General features: G+C 39.2%; 2 protein-coding genes across 12 annotated transcripts in view; one reads left to right on the forward strand and one right to left on the reverse strand.

Annotated features, from left to right (window-relative positions):
* LOC123864858 (E3 ubiquitin-protein ligase UBR5) overlaps positions 1 to 18,885 on the reverse strand; it is a 35,489-nt gene extending 16,604 nt beyond the window's left edge. For 6 of the 11 annotated variants that reach the window (XM_045905567.1, XM_045905562.1, XM_045905566.1 and 3 more), the window contains exons 1-26: positions 18,596 to 18,885; positions 15,908 to 16,257; positions 15,358 to 15,515; positions 15,048 to 15,271; positions 14,088 to 14,263; positions 13,424 to 13,614; positions 13,071 to 13,215; positions 12,496 to 12,631; positions 11,844 to 12,004; positions 11,129 to 11,271; positions 10,361 to 10,526; positions 9,475 to 9,860; positions 8,788 to 8,961; positions 8,215 to 8,403; positions 7,644 to 7,755; positions 7,112 to 7,219; positions 6,817 to 6,967; positions 6,237 to 6,380; positions 5,318 to 5,543; positions 5,144 to 5,209; positions 4,297 to 4,469; positions 3,461 to 3,651; positions 2,567 to 2,718; positions 1,940 to 2,106; positions 1,092 to 1,337; positions 498 to 725 (exon numbers count right to left, since the gene is read on the reverse strand). In XM_045905567.1, coding sequence (XP_045761523.1) covers positions 498 to 725; positions 1,092 to 1,337; positions 1,940 to 2,106; positions 2,567 to 2,718; positions 3,461 to 3,651; positions 4,297 to 4,469; positions 5,144 to 5,209; positions 5,318 to 5,543; positions 6,237 to 6,380; positions 6,817 to 6,967; positions 7,112 to 7,219; positions 7,644 to 7,755; positions 8,215 to 8,403; positions 8,788 to 8,961; positions 9,475 to 9,860; positions 10,361 to 10,526; positions 11,129 to 11,271; positions 11,844 to 12,004; positions 12,496 to 12,631; positions 13,071 to 13,215; positions 13,424 to 13,614; positions 14,088 to 14,263; positions 15,048 to 15,271; positions 15,358 to 15,515; positions 15,908 to 16,257; positions 18,596 to 18,657 — 4,625 coding nt within the window. In that variant the 5' untranslated portion in view covers positions 18,658 to 18,885. The remainder of the gene's footprint in view (positions 1 to 497; positions 726 to 1,091; positions 1,338 to 1,939; positions 2,107 to 2,566; positions 2,719 to 3,460; positions 3,652 to 4,296; positions 4,470 to 5,143; positions 5,210 to 5,317; positions 5,544 to 6,236; positions 6,381 to 6,816; positions 6,968 to 7,111; positions 7,220 to 7,643; positions 7,756 to 8,214; positions 8,404 to 8,787; positions 8,962 to 9,474; positions 9,861 to 10,360; positions 10,527 to 11,128; positions 11,272 to 11,843; positions 12,005 to 12,495; positions 12,632 to 13,070; positions 13,216 to 13,423; positions 13,615 to 14,087; positions 14,264 to 15,047; positions 15,272 to 15,357; positions 15,516 to 15,907; positions 16,258 to 18,595) is intronic. The other 5 variants (XM_045905568.1, XM_045905565.1, XM_045905558.1 and 2 more) reach the window with 3 other exon arrangements.
* A 562-nt stretch (positions 18,886 to 19,447) lies between these two features.
* Positions 19,448 to 21,761, forward strand: LOC123864313 (putative nuclease HARBI1). The gene is made up of 2 exons (XM_045904669.1): positions 19,448 to 20,033; positions 20,921 to 21,761. Exons 1-2 carry the CDS (start codon positions 19,584 to 19,586, stop codon positions 21,692 to 21,694), a joined length of 1,224 nt encoding a protein of 407 aa, XP_045760625.1. The 5' UTR covers positions 19,448 to 19,583; the 3' UTR covers positions 21,695 to 21,761.
* Positions 21,762 to 23,512: the final 1,751 nt, after the last annotated feature.

Raw genomic sequence — 23,512 nt, forward strand, 5'->3', positions numbered from 1 at the left:
AAGGTCATATGGTTATTTGAACGATACTATAACCGAATCACACGTTTTAAAAATTTTTGTCCGTCTGTCTGTCTGTTTGAAAAGGCTAATCTTGGGAACGGCTGAACCGATTTTGACGGGATTTTCACAGGCAAGTAGAGAATTGACCAGGGAGTAACATAGGCTACTTCTTAACCGACTTTCAAAAAGGGAGTTGTGTTTGTCTACCTATGTACATCGAAATCTCCGAGATTTCTGAACCGATGTGAGTCATTTCTTTTTTAATCGATAGAGGAACTTTGCGACATTGTTTCATAAAAAATTTGGAGTCCAACTCCTCAATCCTGATGCTGCAGGGGATCTGACCAATCCACGCGGGCGAAGCTGCGGGCATCAGCTAGTATTAAATAAGGTATGACATTACACCTTTTGTCGTCTATTAGTTATTACTGACGGTATAACGCAATATATTTTTCGGAGACAGTTTATAGTGATTGTGATAATTTTTATTTACTAACCTGTCTCCCATAGGATCATCGTGATGCTGCGACTCAGTCGGTTGGACAGGAGGGGGTATATTGGGCTCGTCAGTTTCCGAGGCGTCATCGTCGCCGCCGAGCGCTTCTCCCGCGACGTCGTCAGGGTATTCCGTGGCTACAGGCGTGGACGAGCGGTCGGGCACGAGTGTGGAACTTCCCATTGATGTGCCGCTAGCTGCAGCCCGAGCTCCAGCGACGTTTGACTCTCTGTGATCAAATTTTCAAAGATCAAAACATTCATTTCCTGAATAACCCTATAACTCTCAAGTTTGATCATGCATGGAGTAAACTTTATGGAAATTGTTTTGCCAAGTATCAGCTTCATACAGTCGGTGGATCGTCGTGCTATCATTGGCGACCAAGCGCTGCTGGTTAAATCTATGCTTCAACATCAAGTTTAAAACATTGGCGCAAAATTGCCTGCCTGTCAGTATTTTACAGGATATATTTCAAGAAGTGTCCTAAAGAACTATTTGATCTAGTTCCCCATTCCCCGCTGAAGAGAATATTATCACATGTTACATATCATCAATCTGTATGCTGCATTTCGCTGAAATATAACTTAAATCATACCTTCGTGTATGCGTCAGACGTGAGTGGCCAGTAGATAGAGGTTCCACACCAAACAAGTCTTCACTGCCGTTGACTAAGTCCACGTAGGTAGTCGCGAGCGGGAAGGGTGCCGTGGGGCGAACCACGCCCAAACGCACGGGCGCCAGTAACGCATCCGCCGCCTCTACAAGTTCTTCTACTGCTAAAGCCACAAGTGCAGCGAACACACGTCGGCAACGCACCAGCGATGCTGTTATTGATAATGGCCTGGTAAAGGACACAAAATTTTGTGTTACAACCCAATTTTTTTTATTACATCTTACAAGATAGCTAGGGGAAGTGAACTGTGGCCTAGCGGTCTAAGGCGCAATTTTAATTAAAAAATACTAAGAAGATAGCTAGGCATGCGCTTGACGAGGTCTAGGTTGGAACACGCTTGCCAAGAAATGCCAATTTAATCTTGCCTTGAAGGCATTTATTTAGGTTATACGTGGCAGGAAACATCGACGCCGGGAGGGCATAACGATTCGTATTTGAAACGGTTCGTGCGAGTAGATTGGATGTGGACCACATACACACAGGTACAGTGTGTGAGTAAGAACTAAGAAGGCATGACTAGTACTGCTATATAAGATTCGTTTTTATCGGCGCAGGTCATATCAGTTATAAATCTTGCATCCAAATTCCAAATAATGACAATTTAAAGAAATTATCGTCATTTTAATAAAATGTACCGGTAGTAAATGACCGAATATTCCTTTTACTAACTATATACACTGCTAAGGACAAAGTAGATAATTGTGACGTCATCACAAATTCACCATGGCGGATGTTCTGAAGTTGTATAAGTACTGTACAAGTTTGCTTACCCCTTTTTCTTAGCAGCACCGGGAGCCATCTCAACACTAAATATTACAAATATCCTAGCGACAGAGCGCACAAATCGTCGAGTGACTTCGCGGGCGCGTTCGGCTCGCCCTGGTATTGTATCATTCTGTTGTTCCTTAATCAACGTACTCAATAGTGAATCTAGCATCTGAAAAAAAATCAGCTTTTGTCATAATCCATACTGATATTATAGATGCGAAAGTGCTTGTCTGTTTGTTATCTATTCACGGTCCATCGGTTACAGGAGTGAGATGGGGTAAGGATTATTTCAATCGGCAGAAGTTGGCAGAACATTAGTATTTATTTTGCTTATTAAAGAATTGCTTAGTAGTGATATCAGACAGTTCATTTGTGTGAATGCTCAATCGAGAGATTCATTTTGTACTGTATCTGGCTTCTACCTAGGGAAACACAGACGTTACAACCTGGGGATCCACCTAGGGAAACACATCGTAGACCCTGGGGAAGCTACTCTAATTCCTGTCGGAAAAGTGCTGCTGTATCTGTTGGCCACATGTTATGACAAGGAACTTTTGGTGGCGATCACAATGGATCGGAGTCGGTTGACGTGATACAAGAACCTGCAAAGAATAAGAACTGGCACATACCTCATTGGTACATTTGACAATAAGAGCGTGAGTGAATTTATCCAACAGTGTAGTCCCAGACTGGTGAGGTGCTGGACTGTTTGGTCGAGTTTCGTTCTCAGTTTGTCCATTTGAACCACACATTATTGCAGCTTCTACTGCGGGCCAGTCAGCTGTAAATAATAACTTTGTTATAAGAACAGCCTAATAATAATAATTAATTAGTGACAAGCAATCTAGTAAAACTACAGAGAATGATATAAGCGATAAAAAATCAGTCAGGTGATAGTCAGACTTGCACATGAACGGTTCCGTACCATCATACAAGAAATAACATCTTTTGATTTCTACATTTACATGGAGACCATTTCCAAATTCTTATTAATTGTTGTTAGAGCAATAGAAACACACATTCTGTCAAAATTAGTTACAGTGAACATAATCTATTACGGTTGGCGAGATACAGCCCGCTTACAGATGGACGGGCAAATGGTTAAATGGACAGACGGACAGTGTAGGCTTAGGAATAGGGTCCCGTTGGCATCCTTCGGGTACGGAATCCTGAAAGGACATTAGAATAGCACATGTCCCTCAATTTATGTTGTTGTCGTTTTGGAAATTACTGGCATGTTATTTCGTTGCCTGTCGTTTGGTTGCCTGGAAGAGATCGCTAGGTAGCGATAAGGCCGCCAAATAGTACCTATATTTTGTTGTGCTTTGTATGTGTTTTTCTGTACTAATATTATGGTGTACATTAAAAGTAAAAAAAAAAGATAAACGTAAAATAATGAAGCAATTTCCAAGTAGAGAAAAAGCATTGACATTAATTAACTCTGTTGCGGCAAATGTTCATGGGCTATCACTTAACGTAACTCGTTTACTCGCTACTTTATTATTAAAAAAAAATTAGATTACCCAACAAATGCAAGAGAGCGCGTCTGGCGAACCGCGGCGGCTCCAAGTCATGGTCGGGCACATCGACCTCCGCGTCGGAGCCGGGCTGCTTGCGCGCGCCGCGCCCGCGGCTGCTGCTGGCGCGGAACTGCCTCTGCTCCACGGCCTGCCTCCCCACCGTTTGTACGAGGAACAGCAGGATGGATTCACCCCTAAACAGTAACATTGTGACTTAAGGAGAGACTTCATATTGATCCCCGCTGCCCCGCGCATGACTTTCGGTAGTGAAATTTATAAGTCCTTCACTATATATTAAGTCCCCGTTTCCTCCGTCCGTTCAGAGTACCTGTTTGTTCGGGCAAGTTGAACTACTCAGAAACTTTTATACAGATTTTCATACGGTTTCACCAATAGAAGAGGGATTATCTACCAAGGTCATAGGCTATAGTTTATTAACATTTTGCGATAATAAGCTAGCAATAGTAGTAGTAATAAAATAGTATGATGATAGTAATGCCAGGGCGGGTCACTAGTTTTTATATATAAAATCAATTTTTGATCTTTTGAATAATTAAAACTAGCAAAATGATCCTTATTCAATTGTCTATATATTTTGTGTTAGTTGTTTTAACTAATGTGTATTTTATAGCTATGTATACTGTATACATTACATCTGTGGCTCTAAGATTAAAAGTTAACAAACATTTTTATTTAGGTTAGAATTTATTTGTATTTTTTTTAAGCTAGTGTTAGTAGGTAGGTAAGAACTTAATAAGTAAATGTACGCATAGCGGGTCAAACCTCTGTGGTTTTTCAATGTGTGCTACCTGTCTTAAAATTGAAAAAAAAAATGATACCTTGAGTTAAAGTGAGTAGCGAGCTGCGTGTCCCGGGCGAGTCGTCCGAGCAGGTCGCAGCGCGCGGCCCAGTTGCCTCCGACCAATGCCTTGCAGCGACACTTCTCCCAGCAGTCACAATACGCCGTGGGCGACGTGCGCTTTAACTTGCAATCGTGTCCTTTATGACACACCTTTAACAAATATTTAAGCATGAGTGATGCAACCCTGGTAACGGGGCGCCATTTTTTAAGCACGCTCGAAGGTCTCAAAAGGTGCGTAAACGAAGAACTAGTATTTCTGTAGTCAGTATTGTTACGCATATGTCACACACAAAAGCGTACAAATATGTCTTTACTTTTAAAAGTACAATAATTGTCTGAGCGTTATCGAAACAGTACGAGACGAGCCACTAAATTGTCTACGGTGCTGAAATACCTTCCATACGCGCAAAGGCTTGCAAATCTTGGATTCAGCAGCCTCAAATGCAGGCGAGAAAGAGGAAATCTTATTCGAGAATTTCAAGGTATTGAATAATAATAAGAATATCCCTAATTTTGGGAAAATATTTTTGAAAAGGTCAACCCTGGACTAAGAGGACATAATCTCAAGCGATGGCATCAATTATTTAAAAAAACTTTAACCAACAGTTATGATTTGGAGAAAAAATCCCAAGAAAGTCGTTTATACCTAGCTCAAATAACAAAAATAATAATCAATTAAAAAATAGATTGCATAATCACTTAAAAACTTGAAACATAAGATATATGAGCATATATCGCTTATGCCTTATTTTATCAGTAAAATCTGCTTAGCCTATTATAATAGTAATAATAATAACCATACTCTCGCAGTGGAGTAATTATACCTTTGCGCATTCCGTGCAGCAGCACAGAGACCCAGTGAGTCCACAAGTCTTGCACTCGAAAATGTCCTGTAAATAAAGCGTTACTTATAAATTTGCCTTTTATTCCATTAAATCAGAGAGTTGCACTGCACTCACTCGTGAGTTCATGATAAAAGTAATAAGTTTCATATATACCTGATTAATATGATCTTGTCCGGTCCAAGTAAAGCTACAAGTGTCGTTGCAACACAGAACCAGGAGCGGCGAATGGTCGGGGTGAGCGTTGGGGGGAAAGATGGCCGCCGAACGTTGAGCCTCATCGGCATCCGGGCACGCACGGATCGCGTCTAGTATGACGAGCGCCGCGCGATACGCTCGCTCCGCCACCGCGGCCATTAATGGTGTCTGGCCCATGCCATCCCTGCAAACATTTTCAACAGTCAGTGAGTTAATAGATTGATAACCAACCTATATTTTGAAGCATGGTCATAGGAGTTGTTTTGCCCAAAGGTGTGTACAAACACCAAAATGTGAGTTCTGTGCTTTCAAAGTAATTTCTTTAGTAGAGTAGCAAAGCAATAATGTCCTTCCAATGGAATCTCCATAGCGATTAAGCATTTACGCGGGAGATATTATTGTGCACAAGCGTACCGCGAACACAGGAGCACTCTCTATTCTCTCACTCGCATAGCCCGATTCAGTTGTATCAGATTTCCGGGACAGAGATTAGGCGCAGAACCGACGGCTTTACGTGGTCAGATGTAAGGAGGCGAAACGCCGCCTTACATCTAATACTTTTTTTAAGATATTGAGAACTTCTTAACAGTAAACCTGAATACCTAACTATTTTTAGGCCCGTTCGGTTAAGAAAAAGGATAGATAGATAGAAACTCTTTGCACACAAAAACACATATAAGGATAACAACACAGTAACAAGAAAACAGAAAAAAAAAACAATTGTGTGCAAAGACGGCCTTATTGCTTGGAGCAATCTCTACCAGGCAACCTTTGCTGAAAGGAGAAGTTCTAGGAAGGAGATTGGATAGTACCAAGTCGCAAGGATTTTTTAAAGGACTGATAAGTAAAGAGTAAAGTAAATAGAATTTTAACTTACTTAGCGGTAAGTAGCTGCATGAGGTAGGGTTGTAAGGCCGCACTCTCGCACAAAGCGCGCAGAGCAGCCAAGGCGTTCCCGCGCCGCTCAGCCGGGTCGGCGCTCACTGCACTACCTCCATTGGTGCCACTGCTGGTGATTTTTCTATGATAAGCAACCAAATATCTAGGTCAACATCCCATCATCTTCCACCGACTGATGATTTAGTGTTGCCGCACACAGCCATCGGTGGCAATGACTACTGGTCGCCACAAGATGTTTCATACATTTTGTACAGCATCGGCGCCAAACTGAGCGTTTGAGCGCTTATTACTTATGGCCATACACACATTTGACCACAATAGCTGGCTTCTCCCTGCCGCACGCCCCTTTTGAATTCTTGTTTTTAAGTTTTTCGTGTGATAATAATTCGTATCTATTGTGCTCTATGTATTAGCAGCTTACAGCCAAAACTATTTTTTTTTTATCTACCTACCAAGAAGAATCATCAAAATACGCAGCGGTTGCTCTTTTCCAATTTCAATTTACAATATTTTGCCATGTATAAAATTGCAGTAATAAATAAGAAGATAAATCATACCCATTATTAGTGAGTCCCATCAAGCTGTCCTCGTCTCCAGAAGCTTCAAACGTCTCGGGAGGCCAGGTAAGGGCTGGCATGGCTTCCTCTGCGCTAGCACCTCCGCCGCTGGTTCCACTTGGTATGTTGGGTAAAGTTGCATTTTCCACTGCTTATGGAAACAAAACAAAAATTCAATAACTCAACTGCGGTTTGCACTGCTGATGCAGAACAGGGAAATGGATGTGAACAAGAAAAGGTGCTGGAAAAGGTGTGCCATACAAATTTACTACTAAATTGAGGCTTTACAACTTACCAATATCAGGTTCCTTGTTGGACGTTGGAGCGCACATATGCACGCAAGCGTGTAGTATGTTCCTGTTGCCATCGCAACGCTCTTGTAAAATTGCAAGAATTTGTTGTTCTGTGAATATAAAAAATATTTTGTTCTTATTGAAATTTTGAAAATCGGCGCGGGAGTGGAATTCCCAAAAATCCTGAAACACATTCTTCTTTACTTTTGACTGAAAGTACAAATTTTATGGTTATAAGTTGAGAAATGACAGACTTTCATACAACCTTTTAGTCTCTATTTAACACTATTAAGAGTGGAATTTCCAAAAAAATATTTCTTAGTGATTCCCTATATTTTGGTTCCTCTAATACCGGTGGTTTAGTCTATGCTCAATAGCTCAATCAGGGCAAGACGTCTAATATATGTGTATAGATCAAAAATTAAAATAAGCATAAATTATATTATAGTAAGATCCTTCATCGAAGCTAAAGGTAAGACTTCATAGCCCAATGAGTAAAACACGGACCAACTTTGAAGTACTTGAGTGACTTACTATTGGCGTCAGATTCAAGCTGATGCAACAGTTGCCGGACGCCTTCCAGGTCGCAGCGCAGAACGCGCGGCATCATCAGTTGCGGCTCGGGAACCATAATTATGAGGGCTACCTGTTGATTTAAGTGTTCCATGTTAACTAACGTATTTATTTGGATGTAATGAACCTTTTAGATATGTCTAAAATCTATGTCTGATGTTCAATTAGATTGTTACATGTGTAGGCAAGATTGAGGACTGAACAGTTCAACTGACAAAGATCTTTACATTTAATCCTGCTTTGTTATTTAAAAATGCGCAGGTACGGTCATCAACCCGAGCTAAAATGCTATACTGCTATACAGCGCGAGAACGAGAACACTCGCATGAGTATGAGACAACCACCTAGTGAAGCTATTCTTTCAAACAATCGTTTGTGAAGACTTACTTTCCGTGCAAAATCGGCAGTAAAATCACTGTGGAGAAAGTAGCAATAATTCCCCCATTTCAAGCTAAAACTGTCAGTTGTAAATGTTGTGTGTGAGCAATGTCTTTACACTTACGTTTTTATGATGTTCAGATCAATATCTTACCTGCGACTTCAAAGCAGGGTGATGCGGATGGTGCTGATGGTGCGGCTGCAGCGGCAGCGCGTGCGCGGCCAGCGCTCTGGCGGGCGGCAGGTTGAGCGGGGGCGGCTCCCGCACCGCGCCCACGCAGTCGCGCGCCACGGGGTATATAGCGCCGTTACCGTCTAGCATCATCACGACTGGCTCACTTCCCTGGTGACATTACATTATGTTTTATGTTTTCGAAGATGCTATTTGAATTTATTTATTATAATACACTAACACGAATTACTTTTAATTTACATCTCGCCAAACTACACAGCAGTTTGTTGGCGAGTTTGCGCTCATAAAAGATTACGCCGTGGCCTAAACCCTTAACTTATTTATAGGTAACGCTTACTCTCATATATTATAATACTTTACTAATATAAACTTTGAAGGCTAAACCACACCTGCGCAGGTGTACGAACCTTAAACATAACTGGCAACATGCATCATAATTGCTTTCGGTTGCGTGCGGTCAGCGGGATGGTTTTAGGAAATGTCGTCCCAAATAATGCGCTTTTTCTTTCTATGTAAATGCAAAAATAAACTCACCTCGGCTGCAGTAGTGAGTTGTATAGCCTGGCCGTTGGAACAGCCCAACAGCGCGCTGTGGTCTGTCGGGAAGGTGCTGTCGGTGAGCGCGCGCGTGGTGCCCACCGCGTACACGGCGTAGGCTAAAGCGCCACCCGGACGACGCACCACGGCGTGTACGCCGCGGTTATCCACCTATGCATACAATATTAATTATTTCAGGGTTCCATTACACAACGCGCTTACACATTTGCGCTGCGCGACGCGGCAACGCCTTGCTCCATACAAACTCATTTGCCGCGCCCTTGCGTTGGGGACTAAAAATAAATATATTTTCATTTAATTTCGTTAAGCATTCTGGACATAGGTCTCTTGTAAGGACTTCACACGCCATGGTCGTGCACCACCTGAATCCAGTGCCTCCCTGTAACTGTTTGATGTCATTTGCTCACCTAGTGGAGATTTGCCAGCATGCTTATTTTTTAGTGATTATTAAATAGAAGGTGAAATGCACATCCTCCATTAGTATTTAAGTTTTAATAAACATTTTAAATTATCGATTAAGCTAAAAAATCACCTCAAATGTTCATGACGTCACATTTCACGCAAGCTCCCAACTAAGCGCGCGTTTTGACGTTTGATAGTTGCTGATTTGAGTGGTTAATATCCCTATTGCAATAAGTTTTAGGTTCAAGTGAAAGTACTTACAGCAATAGTAATCACATTCAGGTCCGGTGGCAACGAAATCTTTCTAGGCGCTCGCTGCAAGCAATCCGGGCCGCGTGGTCCGGCCGTACCTCCAGCGCCCCACTTTACAGCCACCAAGTCATCCTTCCGAACTAAACGACAATCTTGTAGCAACGCCGTCCAATCTTCGGGAGTAGATGGCACGATTTCTTTACCGTCCTTTCCCACGGACGGGAATCGAACGGCTGCGTAGGCCCCGTCGACTTTTAACACTCTGCCCAGTGGCACACTTTTGACATCCTCCAGGAAAACAACTTCCTTCAGTGGCCACTCCTCTTCGTCACGTTTCGATGAGCCGTCATTGGACGAACCTTCCTCGCCTCGTACAGTTACTCGTTTAGCTCGCTCTGCAATACAACCGTTTTACGAAATTACATAATAGAGATACCCCCTTTGTCAAAAATAAATGTTTTTTATGCAATTTTAACACAGACAAATATATCCATCTTTGTCTGTGTTGGTGTTAACTGGCGGGCGTGCTTTGCCTTTTTGGAGTGTTTTTTTTTTTTGTTAAAACTGACTGGAAAGCGCTCTAAGGGGGTGCCGTGCGTGTGTCGGCGAGCGCCGGCACAGACGGGGTCCATACTTGTATAGTTTCCCTAACTTGTTACAAATAACTACAAACTTGACATTGGTTAATCTTTGTAAAGCCAGATTTGTAAAAAGTAATTGCAGAGTTTTGTGCCCACTCTTCTCAGTAGATCTTTCTGAATGGTAGAATTCCCGAGGTAGCATAAGTGACTGATAAGATACACCGTGTCCTACATGTTTTTTTTTTGAAATTTTATTAAATACACATTCACAAACACAATTTAACCCTCGCATAGTTGGACAAAATGAATCTTACTGTGTGAAGTGCTGGTATCACTGCAGGTAGAGGAGGCGGGGCTGGGAGGCGGAGGCATGTCTAAGCGGTCGGCCATGTCCTTGTTGCTGTCTTTGCCTCCGTCCTTGCTGTTACTACTGCTTGATGAAGAAGCTTTCACTGATGACACCGTTAGCGGAGATTGATTCTGTAACAATTTATTTGACATGCAGACAGCCATTATGACGCAGACGTCCGCTAAGGGTAAAATAGGGGGCATGTAGTCCATGCAGATGAAGGCCCTTGCCTAAGCTACTAAAGAAATAAGGTCATTAAGTTATGTTAAGGACAATTCGGACATTTATTACACCCTATCGACAACGCCAAGCATTTGACGTTCCCGCATGATGCTAAGCAGAAACCGAGAAAGGCTATAAGTTTAATAAAAAACTATCAAACCGAAACTAGCCCACTTCAATCCCAGACGGCATTATCACTTACCACTAGGAGGGATCGCATTCAAAGGCTAACTTGTGATTGAATGAAATTAAATAAAAGTTGGCCAAGTGTGAGTAGGATTCACACATAAAGGATACCATACCAACATACAAGAATTAAAACTAACTATTATTTTAATTTAGGAACCTTATGAAATTGATATTATTTGATGTTATAACAGGAATAGAAATATATGTACATCTGTGAAAATTTGAACTCTTTATTACGGTTAACGAGATACAGCTTATTGATAGACAGAGGGACAGACAGACAAACAGCGGAGGCTTAGTAATAGGGTCCCGTTGTTATTACCTGTAGATCTCTCTTGTCTTTGTCAGAGATAGAGCGGTCAGGCTGCGGTGGCGGCAGGAGCTTGAAACGGCAAGTATCCGAGAGGTTCCATGCTGCGTTCTGCAGGATGCCCACCTTTGGCACTCCAGTGGACATGTTGAACCCTGTGAAGTAAAATGTCGGATTTATTTCACGAACACTGATGTACATAGGATTTTCTATTATGGAATACTTATATAATATAATGCACATAACTAAAAAAATTCTATTATATTTATTCTGATACAAGTCCTTCACTGCAATCTTACTTGGTGGTAAGTAAATCATGCAGTCTAAGATGGAAAGGGGCTAACTTGGAGCGGCTATGGCAGTTTTTATTAAACCCATACCTCTTTGCTTTCTACACGGCATCCATACCGGATCGCTAAAACCTTTTAACTTATTTTTAAACCAACCAATTAGTTAAACAATTCATGTTTTTTTAAAACTTGGTCAACATTTATTAACAAGACTTACATTACATTAGATTACATTTTTCAATAATTAGTTTTAAAGTAAAATAATTACTTTAAATAAAATGGACCTTTTCGAGATTAAAATAGAGATATTTCAAGGGTGATAACTTTCAAAATAAATATAATTTTATTCGGCAGTTAATTGGCCTTAGATTTGGAACAACAAGTAATATCAGGTTTGTATGAAGTGTGTATTTACTGTAACCTTAAAAATAACATACCAACAGCTCCTGGTTGATACATAGGTGCATTTTTCATAGTAACACTCTGGCCAGCTTGCAAGTCTTGAGGGGTGTTAGATGAATGTCCACGTTGTTGCTTGCGAGAGCGGGCCCTATGTTTCTCCCAAAGTCGAGCTCTTTGTCCGAGTGGTAGGACACCCCTAGTAAAAGAAAATAATATTAATATACTTACTGACAGTAAGTTTGTGGATACAGTCTAGATTTTTGAGGCACGAAAGAAATGAAAAATTAATTTCCTCTATTTCTAATAGAAGCTGTGATAGCCTACTGGTAAAGGACGTCTACCTCCAAATCGGAGGTCGTAGGTTTCGATCCTGGGCACGCACCTCAACTTTTAGGACTGCATTTTAAGCAATTAAATATCACTTGCTTTAACGGTAAAACATCGTGAGAAAATCTGCATGCCTGAAAGTTCTCTCGGATGTTCTTAATAGTGCACTAAATCTGCCAATCCGTATTAGGCCAGCATGGCATTCCTCATTCTAAGAGGAGACCCGTTAGTCAGTAGTTGACTGGCGATGTGTTGAAACACAAACGTATTTCTTCCGGTCATGAAATAGCTAAACATCACGTCTTACTTCAAGAGATGATGAGGAGATGTCTCTGTTTAAATTGTAAAAGGTTAACTTACCACCAATAAAGTGTCCCAGATTCCAGTTTTGCAACAGTGTACAGTGAGCAAACGTGCAGAGATAACGGTTTCTCAGAGCCAAACTCAGTAAATGTCTGCAGAGGATGTTCTAAGCGCGCGGCACCAGGGGCGTGGGCTAAAAATAAATTGAAAAAAAAGTTTGTTCAGTACTTGACACGAATCAGCTATCATATCTAACTATTAAAGAGTTCAGGGATTTTAAAGTCCACACGCCCGAAGTCCCGGGCATGAGCCAGTATGTTAATAAGATAATTTGTAATCGTCCATACACTGAAAAGCGCATTACGGAATCGAAGATTATTATGTATTATTATCATTTATCATTTATCACTATTTCACAATCGTAGTTTGAATATTTCCCAGTTACTTGCAGTTTCTTGCTTAGCAATCCAAACTGGTTTTGATTCAGTTGACGTATCAAAAGCTCTTGTAAAGTTTGTTTGGATAAAAAATATTTCTATTTTTTACTGATACATCCTTAGTGCTTAAGAGCTTTCTAAATATTTTGATATTAATCAAAAGAACAGCAACAGTGTATTTAGTTAGGGCCATACCGATTGATTCATCCAAGAACGTTGAGATACGGCCCGCGTCAGTGAGGACAGAAACGCGTATTCCGGCAGCGCTAATGTTGACGATTCGTTCACCGGACGCGATTCCCAGCCAGTTGCCGCGGGGATGATAAATCACGCCAGAAGCCTGTAGATGAAAAATAAAAGTTCAACACATCTTTTTAAATAATTTATTGATAATCGAAAATCATGTTGAATTGAATGGTTCTTCTCTTAACAGCTAAAGACACACGTCATCTTCATCTAAGTGAAATTCATGCAAATGAAAATATATAAAAGTAGCAATCACGTCTGTCTGCTGTGATTTTTTTTAAAATCTGAAACTTAGCACTTACATCACTACGCTGGTACGGGTGTGCATCAGCCCAGCGCCACTGGTGCAGTTGGCCGTGAGTCGATATGGCGATCAGCTCGCTGTAGGTAGCCGCGATGTGCGTGAACCGAATGCTGCTGTCCCAATACTCTAGCTCCTCAGACACCCAGAGAGGGGACGCTGTCATAGCCGAATCTTTTTTCTTGTTCTCAACTGCAATCAAGAAATTATAGATTAAGAGTGCTCTCCATGGCTGCTCAAAGTCAAGCATGAGCGCTTGCTGTGCCAATCAACATTTACAAGCATACTTGTTTTAACAACACAAATCGACGTGACTACTACTGACTACCTTTTGTACCAGAAAGTTAAAGCTCTCATGGGATTATTATACAACTTTAATCCACGCGGCCGAAGTCGCAGGCATCGTCGTCTAAATAAATATAGTGAGTGGGGTTTTTCTGACAGCATTTTGTATGCACCTACAGCAGACCTTTGTATTATATTAGAACTCCCTTTATTAGTTTTCTATATGCTTATAGACTCCGTAATATGGGATATTATAGTGATATAACTAGATTTCAATCAAGGAAATTTCTCCATAATCCTCCAGCTCCAGCAGTTCTCCATCTGACGATTATATCTCAACCTACTTATCTTCTAGAATCTAGAACATGTCAAAATGTTACCTCCTTCTTTATCCCAGGAAGTGTCACGAAGCGCAGACTCGAGCCAGCGCCTGGGGCCGAAGTACTGACGCTCACGCCAGCGGCTAAACTCCGACGGCCGCTCCTGAGTGGAGCTGCTGCTCTCGCGGCTGGCGCCCGCGCGCCCGCCGCCGCTACCGCTGCCGCCTCCACTGCGGCTGAACATTATATCGTTAGTCGTTACTACCCTCGAGTACGTAATCAAATGTGTCATCGACGATCGTCACTACATGAATAAATATTTATTTTAGGAAGCATTTTGTTTTTACTACTGACAATATCATGGCTGGTTTAAGATTAGAATTAAATTTCATTGAACTAATTGCGATTTTAAAAAATGCGATGGTGTAATTTTCCGGAAAATAGTTATTTGTTCAACAAGATAGCAAAATTCATATTTGTTGCGAGTGCCTAGTTTGAACTCCGAGCGGGTGAAGGATTCCCGAGTCCCGAGTTAGGCAAAGGCACAAGAAACAAAAGCTTTGATATTATATGTTAAATACAAATTTACACCTCGCTAGTTCAAAAAGGGCGCTAAAACCAGTGAGCAAAAGTCGTTTTTGATCACTCAGTGAGAAAAAGTGTTGAACTTTTTTTGAGACAACACTTTTTGTCACTGAGCTAGTGAGGTGAAAAAGAATGTTAGCTAAATTATCTGAAATTGTACTCGAGCATTGATGTGAAACAAGCATTGGTGTAATATTACAGACATTTCAATTTACCATATAAATGCCATTGATAATAATGATTAATATAGTATCATGTAGTGACTTTACAACAGAATAATAAAAAGAAACTAGGATGTGAAAAATTAAAAAAATCCCAATCACAGAACAGAAACGGAAACTGCGTAAGCGTGTTGCGTGCTAGATTGGGTGGAGGGCTACATCTAAGTCTAGTGGTAGGAGAGACGAGGCCGAGGAGCGTAGCTTGACAGAATACCTTCTGACAGCCGCGTACCCGAAGATGTCCTCCGAAAACATGGCGTCCGCGTCAATGATCACCGACTGGTCCTGTTGAGTGGCGTGAAAACCTCCATCCAGAAGAGAGATGAGGTCCTCGGGAACATAGCCGTCAGCACCCTCGCCGCCCTCTGGCTCCTCACCCTCCTCGTCGTCACGAGACAGTAGATTGTTTACGGCCTGGTTCACGTCCAAGTTAGTACGCTACAAAAGAAAATACCGAAATTGTTATATTAACTCTGTGGAACTGAAACTAGTCTCTGGTAAAGGGTTTCATAAAAATGTATTACCTGTAACTCCCGTATTATGAGGCTTCTGCTTTTGCCCTGTAAGACCACTTGGGCTTGTGTCACAAGATCTTCAGGGACAAAAGGAGCTGGCACTGCAGACACTACACGACTAGAACCTGATGCCCCGATTATCACACCTGTAGCCCTACTAGTAGATCCTGTACATAAAATCAGAAAATAAGTCACAATAAAATAATAAGTCTCCATTTTTAATTTTACGAGCAATTCACTATGTTATATGTATACAAGCACATATTGAACACTAAATATTGGAACTGAATTTACTTTCTTTGTACAGAACAGCGTAAAGAGTATGCAGATGCATAGAACATATTTTACCATGCACAGGTTTAAGACAGTTAAACTGAGACTAAAATGTCTCTAGGTAAATTTGTTTTGCTTTAACTTAGGTGTTCTATACATGTCACATAGATTCTTGTATTATTTATTATTCTATATTATACAACTCAGACCAAGACTCAAATCTTGACTTATGCTGATGCCTGCACATATGCATATAATAAAATGGAACAAACTTTGATATACATACCTTGTGAGCTAGGAGCAGCACGAATAGAATTCCTCATAATCCTGGCTCGGGTACGAGGCTGTTGCCTTGATCCACATCCACCACCACTTCCCCCTTGCTTGCCCCCACCTGTCCCTCCACCGCCACTGCCGCCGCCGCCATTCCCCCCATTTTTACTAGCATCGGCTTTACTCAAGTCCAATCTATCGGGTATGATAGAGAATGCAGCCCGACAAATAGTGCCATCTTCAAGTAAACAAGCTATATGGGCTGGCCCTGCGGCAACTGCCTTTACTCCCCGCAAGGAAGAAAGTGCAGATGGTGCAGCTCCAGTGCCATAACGGTTCCAACGGTCTGATACTTCTCGAAGTCTACAACAATACAATAGAAAATGCTTCAATCAATACTCATGAGTGTTATAAAAATGTAAACTCAAATTCAAATCATTAATAAAAAATATGGGTAACGTTGTGCTTTTTAATTTGTAAGATAATGATGTAATGATAATTGAATTAATTATGTAAACTTAAAACTAAAGCTACAAGAGTTCTAAATACACCCTGGTCTGTGAAGAAGCTCAAAACTAGCTCAGCCAACCTTTTTATTATCAGCATTTCACAATATCACTTAAACTTATTAGAACTATCAAAGCTGTTAAGGCTACTGATTCCCAAGCTTTCTTATTATTTAAATAATCCTTTACATAGTAATAAGATTTTTAATAAGTTTATATGTTATGAAAACTTTGAACTTTTTGAGAGACATGATGAATATTTTGAACTCATTTCCAAGTAAAGTGATCAGAAAGGTACTATACTTCACTTAACGTGGAAAATTGTTATTTTTCTCAATGGGCAAGTTTACATTTTTTTGATGATTTATAATTATAAAAATTTGAGTGAAATATAACAAAAATATGAAAGAGTCATCAAAATATTTCAACAAATCAAATAGTTATGGAAAATAGAATGGGCAGGTTCGTCAATATTATAATATGAATGAAAAAAGTGTATCTCTTAAGTAACACTGTTTTAGCCCTTCAAAGGTTAAATAAAATTAAATGACTCCTAGTTTTTTCCCTGCATGTGTTTTGTTGGTGTCATACAATAAAATGAAGCTGTTATTATGACCTTCAAAATGACATAAATAGCAGAACTTGATACAGTTTAGGGACCGAACCCATATAAAGGTGCCCATTCTCGTTTAAAATTGTGCTTGCAAGAATAATTTTGTTTCACACAGCACTCCCCAGTGGATGTCGCAATACTTTAAGAACCAGCCCACATTAATTTAGCCCACATTAGTTATTGTGGTACTGTTATTTTAATTCAAAATAACAGTACCACAATAACTAATAAGAAACAGTTGTGTTTAAAATAACTAACAGCCCAAGAGCTCATCTGCCACAATCTCAGTTAGGTAAAATAACATCACAATAAAGTGAGAGACAGGAATAGTTGTGTTTAAAATACCTAAATAATTAATTTCTCAGTAATTCATTGATGGATTTGAAAATTATTTTCACTGCTTTATTCATTAATTTTGATCTTTACACATATATTAACACAATGGAATTAAAATTCCATTGTGTTAAAATATGTTACAAACATCATAAAACTTCTCTATTAATATCATGAAGATTAAAAAACATAGGATAAGTACCTACCTACTTTAACAAATAAGTAAAAAAAGTTTTGTTATTGTAGACTTTTTACAAATCATCTGAAATAATATGGACATGGGACTTTACATTGTGCATGTTAGTGATTGGAACATAATAATTCATAAAATATAATAGCAAATCAGTGCACAACTAGAAATTAAAATGTAAGTAGATATTGTGTAAAATGGGGTTCGCAAATTAATCGCGGTTCGTGACATCGTGTCAACTAATCAATTATTAAAGATTACGCCATTATTATCCAGATACTGGGATAATATCACATATACCACAATCTCAGTTAGGTAAAATAACATCACAATAAAGTGAGAGACAGGAATAGTTGTGTTTAAAATACCTAAATAATTAATTTCTCAGTAATTCATTGATGGATTTGAAAATTCTTTTCACTGCTTTATTCATTAATTTTGATCTTTACACATATATTAACACAATGGAATTAAAATTCCATTGTGTTAAAATATGTTACAAACATCATAAAACTTCTCTATTAATATCATGAAGATTAAAAAACATAGGATAAGTACCTACCTACTTTAACAAATAAGTAAAAAAAGTTTTGTTATTGTAGACTTTTTACAAATCTTCTGAAATAATATGGACATGGGACTTTACATTGTGCATGTTAGTGATTGGAACATAATAATTCATAAAATATAATAGCAAATCAGTGCACAACTAGAAATTAAAATGTAAGTAGATATTGTGTAAAATGGGGTTCGCAAATTAATCGCGGTTCCTGACATCGTGTCAACTAATCAATTATTAAAGATTACGCCATTATTATCCAGATACTGGGATAATATGTTAAAAACCATGAAACAACCATATTCTTATGAAAAGGAAAATTTTGACAGGCGATACTGGTAAAGTGAGCTAAAATTATCGGAATTTCCATCATCTCCTCATTACTAGTAAAACCTTTCTCATGAATATATATTGATCATATAACCGCATTGAACATCCGATGTTGAATTCCATAAGATCAACGTAATGGAGTCAACGAGAAAGTTAAAAAATAGCCTCACCTATCTATCAATTGATCCTCTGTTCCAGGTACTGGATGAACCACAAAATGCATTGAAGTCATTTCCACGAGATTTTGTCAATTTAATTTTATGATCACATCCACTTATGCGCCCATCAAAAAGCTGTAAGAACAAAAGACCACTGTCCAAACTAAAATGCTTTTCTAACCACCATATTTCTTGTAGTAGGTTCCTAGCAAGTCTCAATAGCGTTTTTCGTTCTCAAATACATGTGAGTCGGTATGACGAAAAAAGAAAGAAAATATCAACATGGCTTCCACTCTGAAATGTTGGTAGCCATGAAAACTGAATTGTATTCCATAGCCAATTGAATCCACAGATTAAAATATTACAATCAATAAGGTTAGGTATACTTTGCAGTATCAACAACAGTAACTAATATTATTTTATTTTATTCAAATGTGACTTGTAACAAGCTTGTAACTATGTGACTACCTAACTAAAGAACATGTCATCCATCGATATAATAGATAATAACTCTAATAACTACATCAATGATATTTTCATCATAAAGTTTTTGCTGCAGACCACAGACCAATAACATCTGCAGACCATTTGAAGTCAAACTAAAAACAATGGTCTACATCATAAAGCTACATCTATTATATCATCGGGTCCTCTATTCTTACGATCTTCGTGTATAAAAATGTACTAGACATGGACGTGGCGCTACAGTAGCCAAAGGGTAAATGTCAGAGACGTGCTACCTAAACATGATTGTGCACTTCAGCTTTAATTCCCTGCAAAAATAAATTCTGTTGCATTAGCATAAAGTCCAATTTCTAATACAATTATGCTAAGCGGAAAAACGAGCCGAGCGAGAGGTCTATATGGGTTGATTACACCTAACGAGTACAGTGGCGAGTCAGTAAATGAGCTCTCGGCCGAGAGAGTCGCCGTTACCGAGTGGGTGTTCACACGTATTTACTACAGTGGGGAGTCAGTTCAGTTTTGATCACGCTCTGCAATGGATCGCAAAAAAAAAGAATTTAAACGGGTTTTCAACCGGCTGTTACCAGACATTATTAAACAATTGTGGGATTTATTAGAAGATGAAGACCGAAGAATTTGGACCAGAACATGGATTTTAAGGCGAACTGTCCTTGGAGCAACTAATAGCCTTTTTAATGGATTGCAGTCAGAAGATCCCAAAGAATTCAAGGCACTTTTGAGAATGACTGTAGAACGTTTTGAGACATTGCTGGAGAACATAACACCATATATACAAAGACAAGATACAATTTTGAGAGAAGCTATACCAGCAAAGGTTAAACTGCAAGTAACATTAAGTTATTTAGCAGCTGGGATAAGCTATCGATATTTGCAAGCATTTTATAGAGTGTCTCGATCTGCGATATCAGTGTTTATACCAGAAGTACTGGACGCCATCGTAAACTATTTAGAATTATATGTGAGGGTAAGTGTTTTACTTGTGAAATGAGTATGGCACATGATCATCATCATTATCTTCCCTAGCCTTTTACTCTTACCTATCGATCGGGGTCCGCTTCTTATTCAAGAGGATGATTGAAAGCAGAGTGTGAACGTGCAGCGTTGGACTGCTATAGGTTAATTATGTAGTTATATAATTTAATTAAACCACTATTTACCTTAATTCCGGTTTATTGTTAATAAAAATCAGTATCTACACAAGTACTTAAAACTATTCAGACCTATTACTACTAACAGAAGCAGCCTGCATAGCTGAGTGAATGAGATCATCCGTGGCAGTAATTTCTGTTGATGCTTCTGGTTCTTGGATAATATAAGAATAAACAGCATTACTATCTTCAGTACCAACTTCATATGTGCCGGCCGTCAGCGTTTCATCGTAACTTGAATAAGTAGATGCTGGAGTCGCAACTGACTCGTAGGTAGAGATTGATGAAGCTGTTCTCTCCCTATAATCAGTTATCCCAATGTCGGTTAAAATGCATTGAATTTTCTGTTGTGCCCTTAACGCATTTTCCACTGACATTGTTTTTAATTGCATTGCAACACTTTTACCAAATAAGTCGAATGGTGTTTCTTCTTCTTCTTTAAATACTTTATCGTGCATCGTCTTTAAATCATTAATGGCTTTTACAATTTCTCTAGGCCTCTTTTTTGGTCGTGAAGGAGTAGCAGAAGTGCCAGTAGATGTATTATTTGTAGCATTGGCATCAGTGACTGTAGATTGTGAACGATTTGCTTGTTCACAAGAGGCTACGCATTGTAAATCACTTTGTTGTTGCTCAGCATTTTGATGACCGTGAATTTGAGGCACCGATTGAATCTGTAATTAACAAAATAAAATTGTTTCAGATACCAGATCATAATGAATGGCAAGAAATTGAAGATGGTTTCAGAACTAGGTGGAATTTTCCTGGATGTCATGGTGCCATCGATGGCAAACATGTTTTGATTGATGCGCCTCCAAATTCTGGAAGTGAATATTTCAACTACAAAGGTTCGAACAGTATTGTTTTACTGGCTGTAGTTGACCATGATTATTGTTTTCGCTATTTAAATGTAGGAGCAAATGGCAGAAACTCTGATGCAGGAATTTTCAGACAAAGCTCACTACGTCACAGTCTCGAAAATAATTTATTACCAAAGGGAGGTTTTTTAGTGGGCGATGATGCTTTCGCATTAAAAACGTATTTACTTAAACCGTATAGTGGTACCAATCTTACAACGACGCAAAAAATTTTTAACTACCGCTTATCCAGAGCGCGCAGAATAGTTGAAAACGGATTTGGTATTCTGGCAAGCAGATTTCAAATTTTCCAAAGGCGTATACCAACTGATGTTGACACAACTGATAAAATCATACGAGCCTCATGCGCTCTTCATAATTGGCTACGAAAGACAAGTTCAAGTACATATTTTCGGCGAGGTTGTGTTGATGAAGAAGACACTGATTCAGGCACTATAACTGAGGGGTCTTGGAGACGAGAACTTATTAACAACTTGCCAAACATTACCGACCACAACACAAACTATGCAGGGAGGGTAGCAAGAGATTTACGTAACAAATATGCAGAATACTTCTCCGGCCCAGGCGCCGTTCCATGGCAAAATAGAATGATTAACTAAAAGACCTACATAAGTAATAGTTATGTTTTAAGTTGTAAAAACGTAAATAAAAATTGATACTCACATTCTCGTACGTCTTTCTTTTCAGATCATTCATGAATACCTCCTCCATTTCCTTGAGCCATTTTATATTTGAGACATAAAGATTATTTATTCCAGCTCCCGATTTCTTTGAGTCTTCAATTTTTTTCAATTCTTGGCTGTAAGTTGATCTTAAATTTTTGATTTTGTTCTTCACCTCTGTGACACCAAAGTCGTTGATGTTCATCTCATTTACTATTGCAATTAGTGCTGCATTACGCTTGTCCTTGTTTTTGTAATCGGGTGATGAAAAATTCCACAAACATTCATGTATTTTGTAACACTGAATAAATTTTATCGTTGTTTCCAAGCTCCATTTGTTATTAGCGGCCATTTTAATTGAAATTAGGATAATAATTTTGAAAACAAAAACATAAACACGCACACTGCTTGGTGACGAACGACCGAGTGGCGAGTGACCGAGTGACAAGCGAGTGCGTGTTCACGCGTGCCGAGCGGGACAGCGAGTCGCTGCGGGGGCAGAAGAATGAAGCGGGGAGGTGGGTACTCGGCCTAGTAAACAGATTGGGATTCTAGTGACTCTCTCGCCTCTATGCTCGACCGAGCACTCGGCCGAGCACTCGTTAAAGTGTTTATACCAACCGAGCACTCGGCCGAGGACACTGACTCGCCACTGTACTCGTTAGGTGTAATCAACCCATAAATTGGAGTGTGTCACTGTCTAATGGATTGCAAGCATAAAAAATATTTTCTATGGTACGAATTATGATGTAGCTCACAAAGTTCTTATTCATTGTTTATTTAATTTCAAACAACAAGATTACTTTCTTTTGTTTTCGCAGTAATTTTCATACTGTTATCTTTATTTTATAATGTCATTAAAATATCATTTAGTTTAAAAAGTATTATAAATATTTTTTTAAATTAATAGGATGACAACACTGGGTGTCAAGCAAAACAATATGGCGAACATTCTGTACTATACTATACAGAAGTAGTAAGGTAACCATAATTTGATTGTCTAATGGAAGTGTTTTTTTCTGTTTATCGATAGATTTCTCAAAAATGAATACTTAAGGCAAAATGGATCGCTGTCGTTTCAGGAAATATCACCAAATTCGGCAGTTTGCGGAATGCATTTTAAAGCGGAAGATTTTGCTACGGCTTCGTGTGCACTGATTTTTTTTTAAAAAGAAACGCTGTACCATCAATTTTCCCAAAAGTATGCCTTGCTTACGAACTTCCTAAAACTGTTTAGGACCTAAACACATGCACCAGATTATACAAAATAAGTTTACTTACCTATATTATAGGTACCCATACTTAACATGAACTAACATAGTAACAGAAATTTAACAAAAAAAAATTGAATTTCTCTACTTTTATAACTACAGCGCGGCAGACTATGGCCTAAACCTTTATCATTCTGAGAAGAGACCCGTGCTCAGTAGTGAGCGGCGATGGGTTATCATGATGATTCATCCTCTCTTATTCTCATATAATCCGTCAAATGTCTTACATTATCAAATCGTGTTGTCACCCTAATAGAAAGGGACACAATCCAATTAGCGCTATCTCAATAGGCTCGTTTTTGGTGTCTCAGTGCACAATCTTGTTTAGGTAGCATGTCTCTGGTAAATGTACAGTAGAGAAATCATAGAGAAATAAACTGCGAAACAATGCGATAACTAGGTACCTACATAATTTGTTGAGGTATACTGGACTATTAATCTATGATCGAAGGACTATTATCACTTTTAAATTTTCCCCCTCCTT

The sequence above is a fragment of the Maniola jurtina genome, chromosome 4 (genome assembly GCF_905333055.1).
Source record: "Maniola jurtina chromosome 4, ilManJurt1.1, whole genome shotgun sequence".
In the NCBI taxonomy this organism is placed as follows: domain Eukaryota; kingdom Metazoa; phylum Arthropoda; class Insecta; order Lepidoptera; family Nymphalidae; genus Maniola; species Maniola jurtina.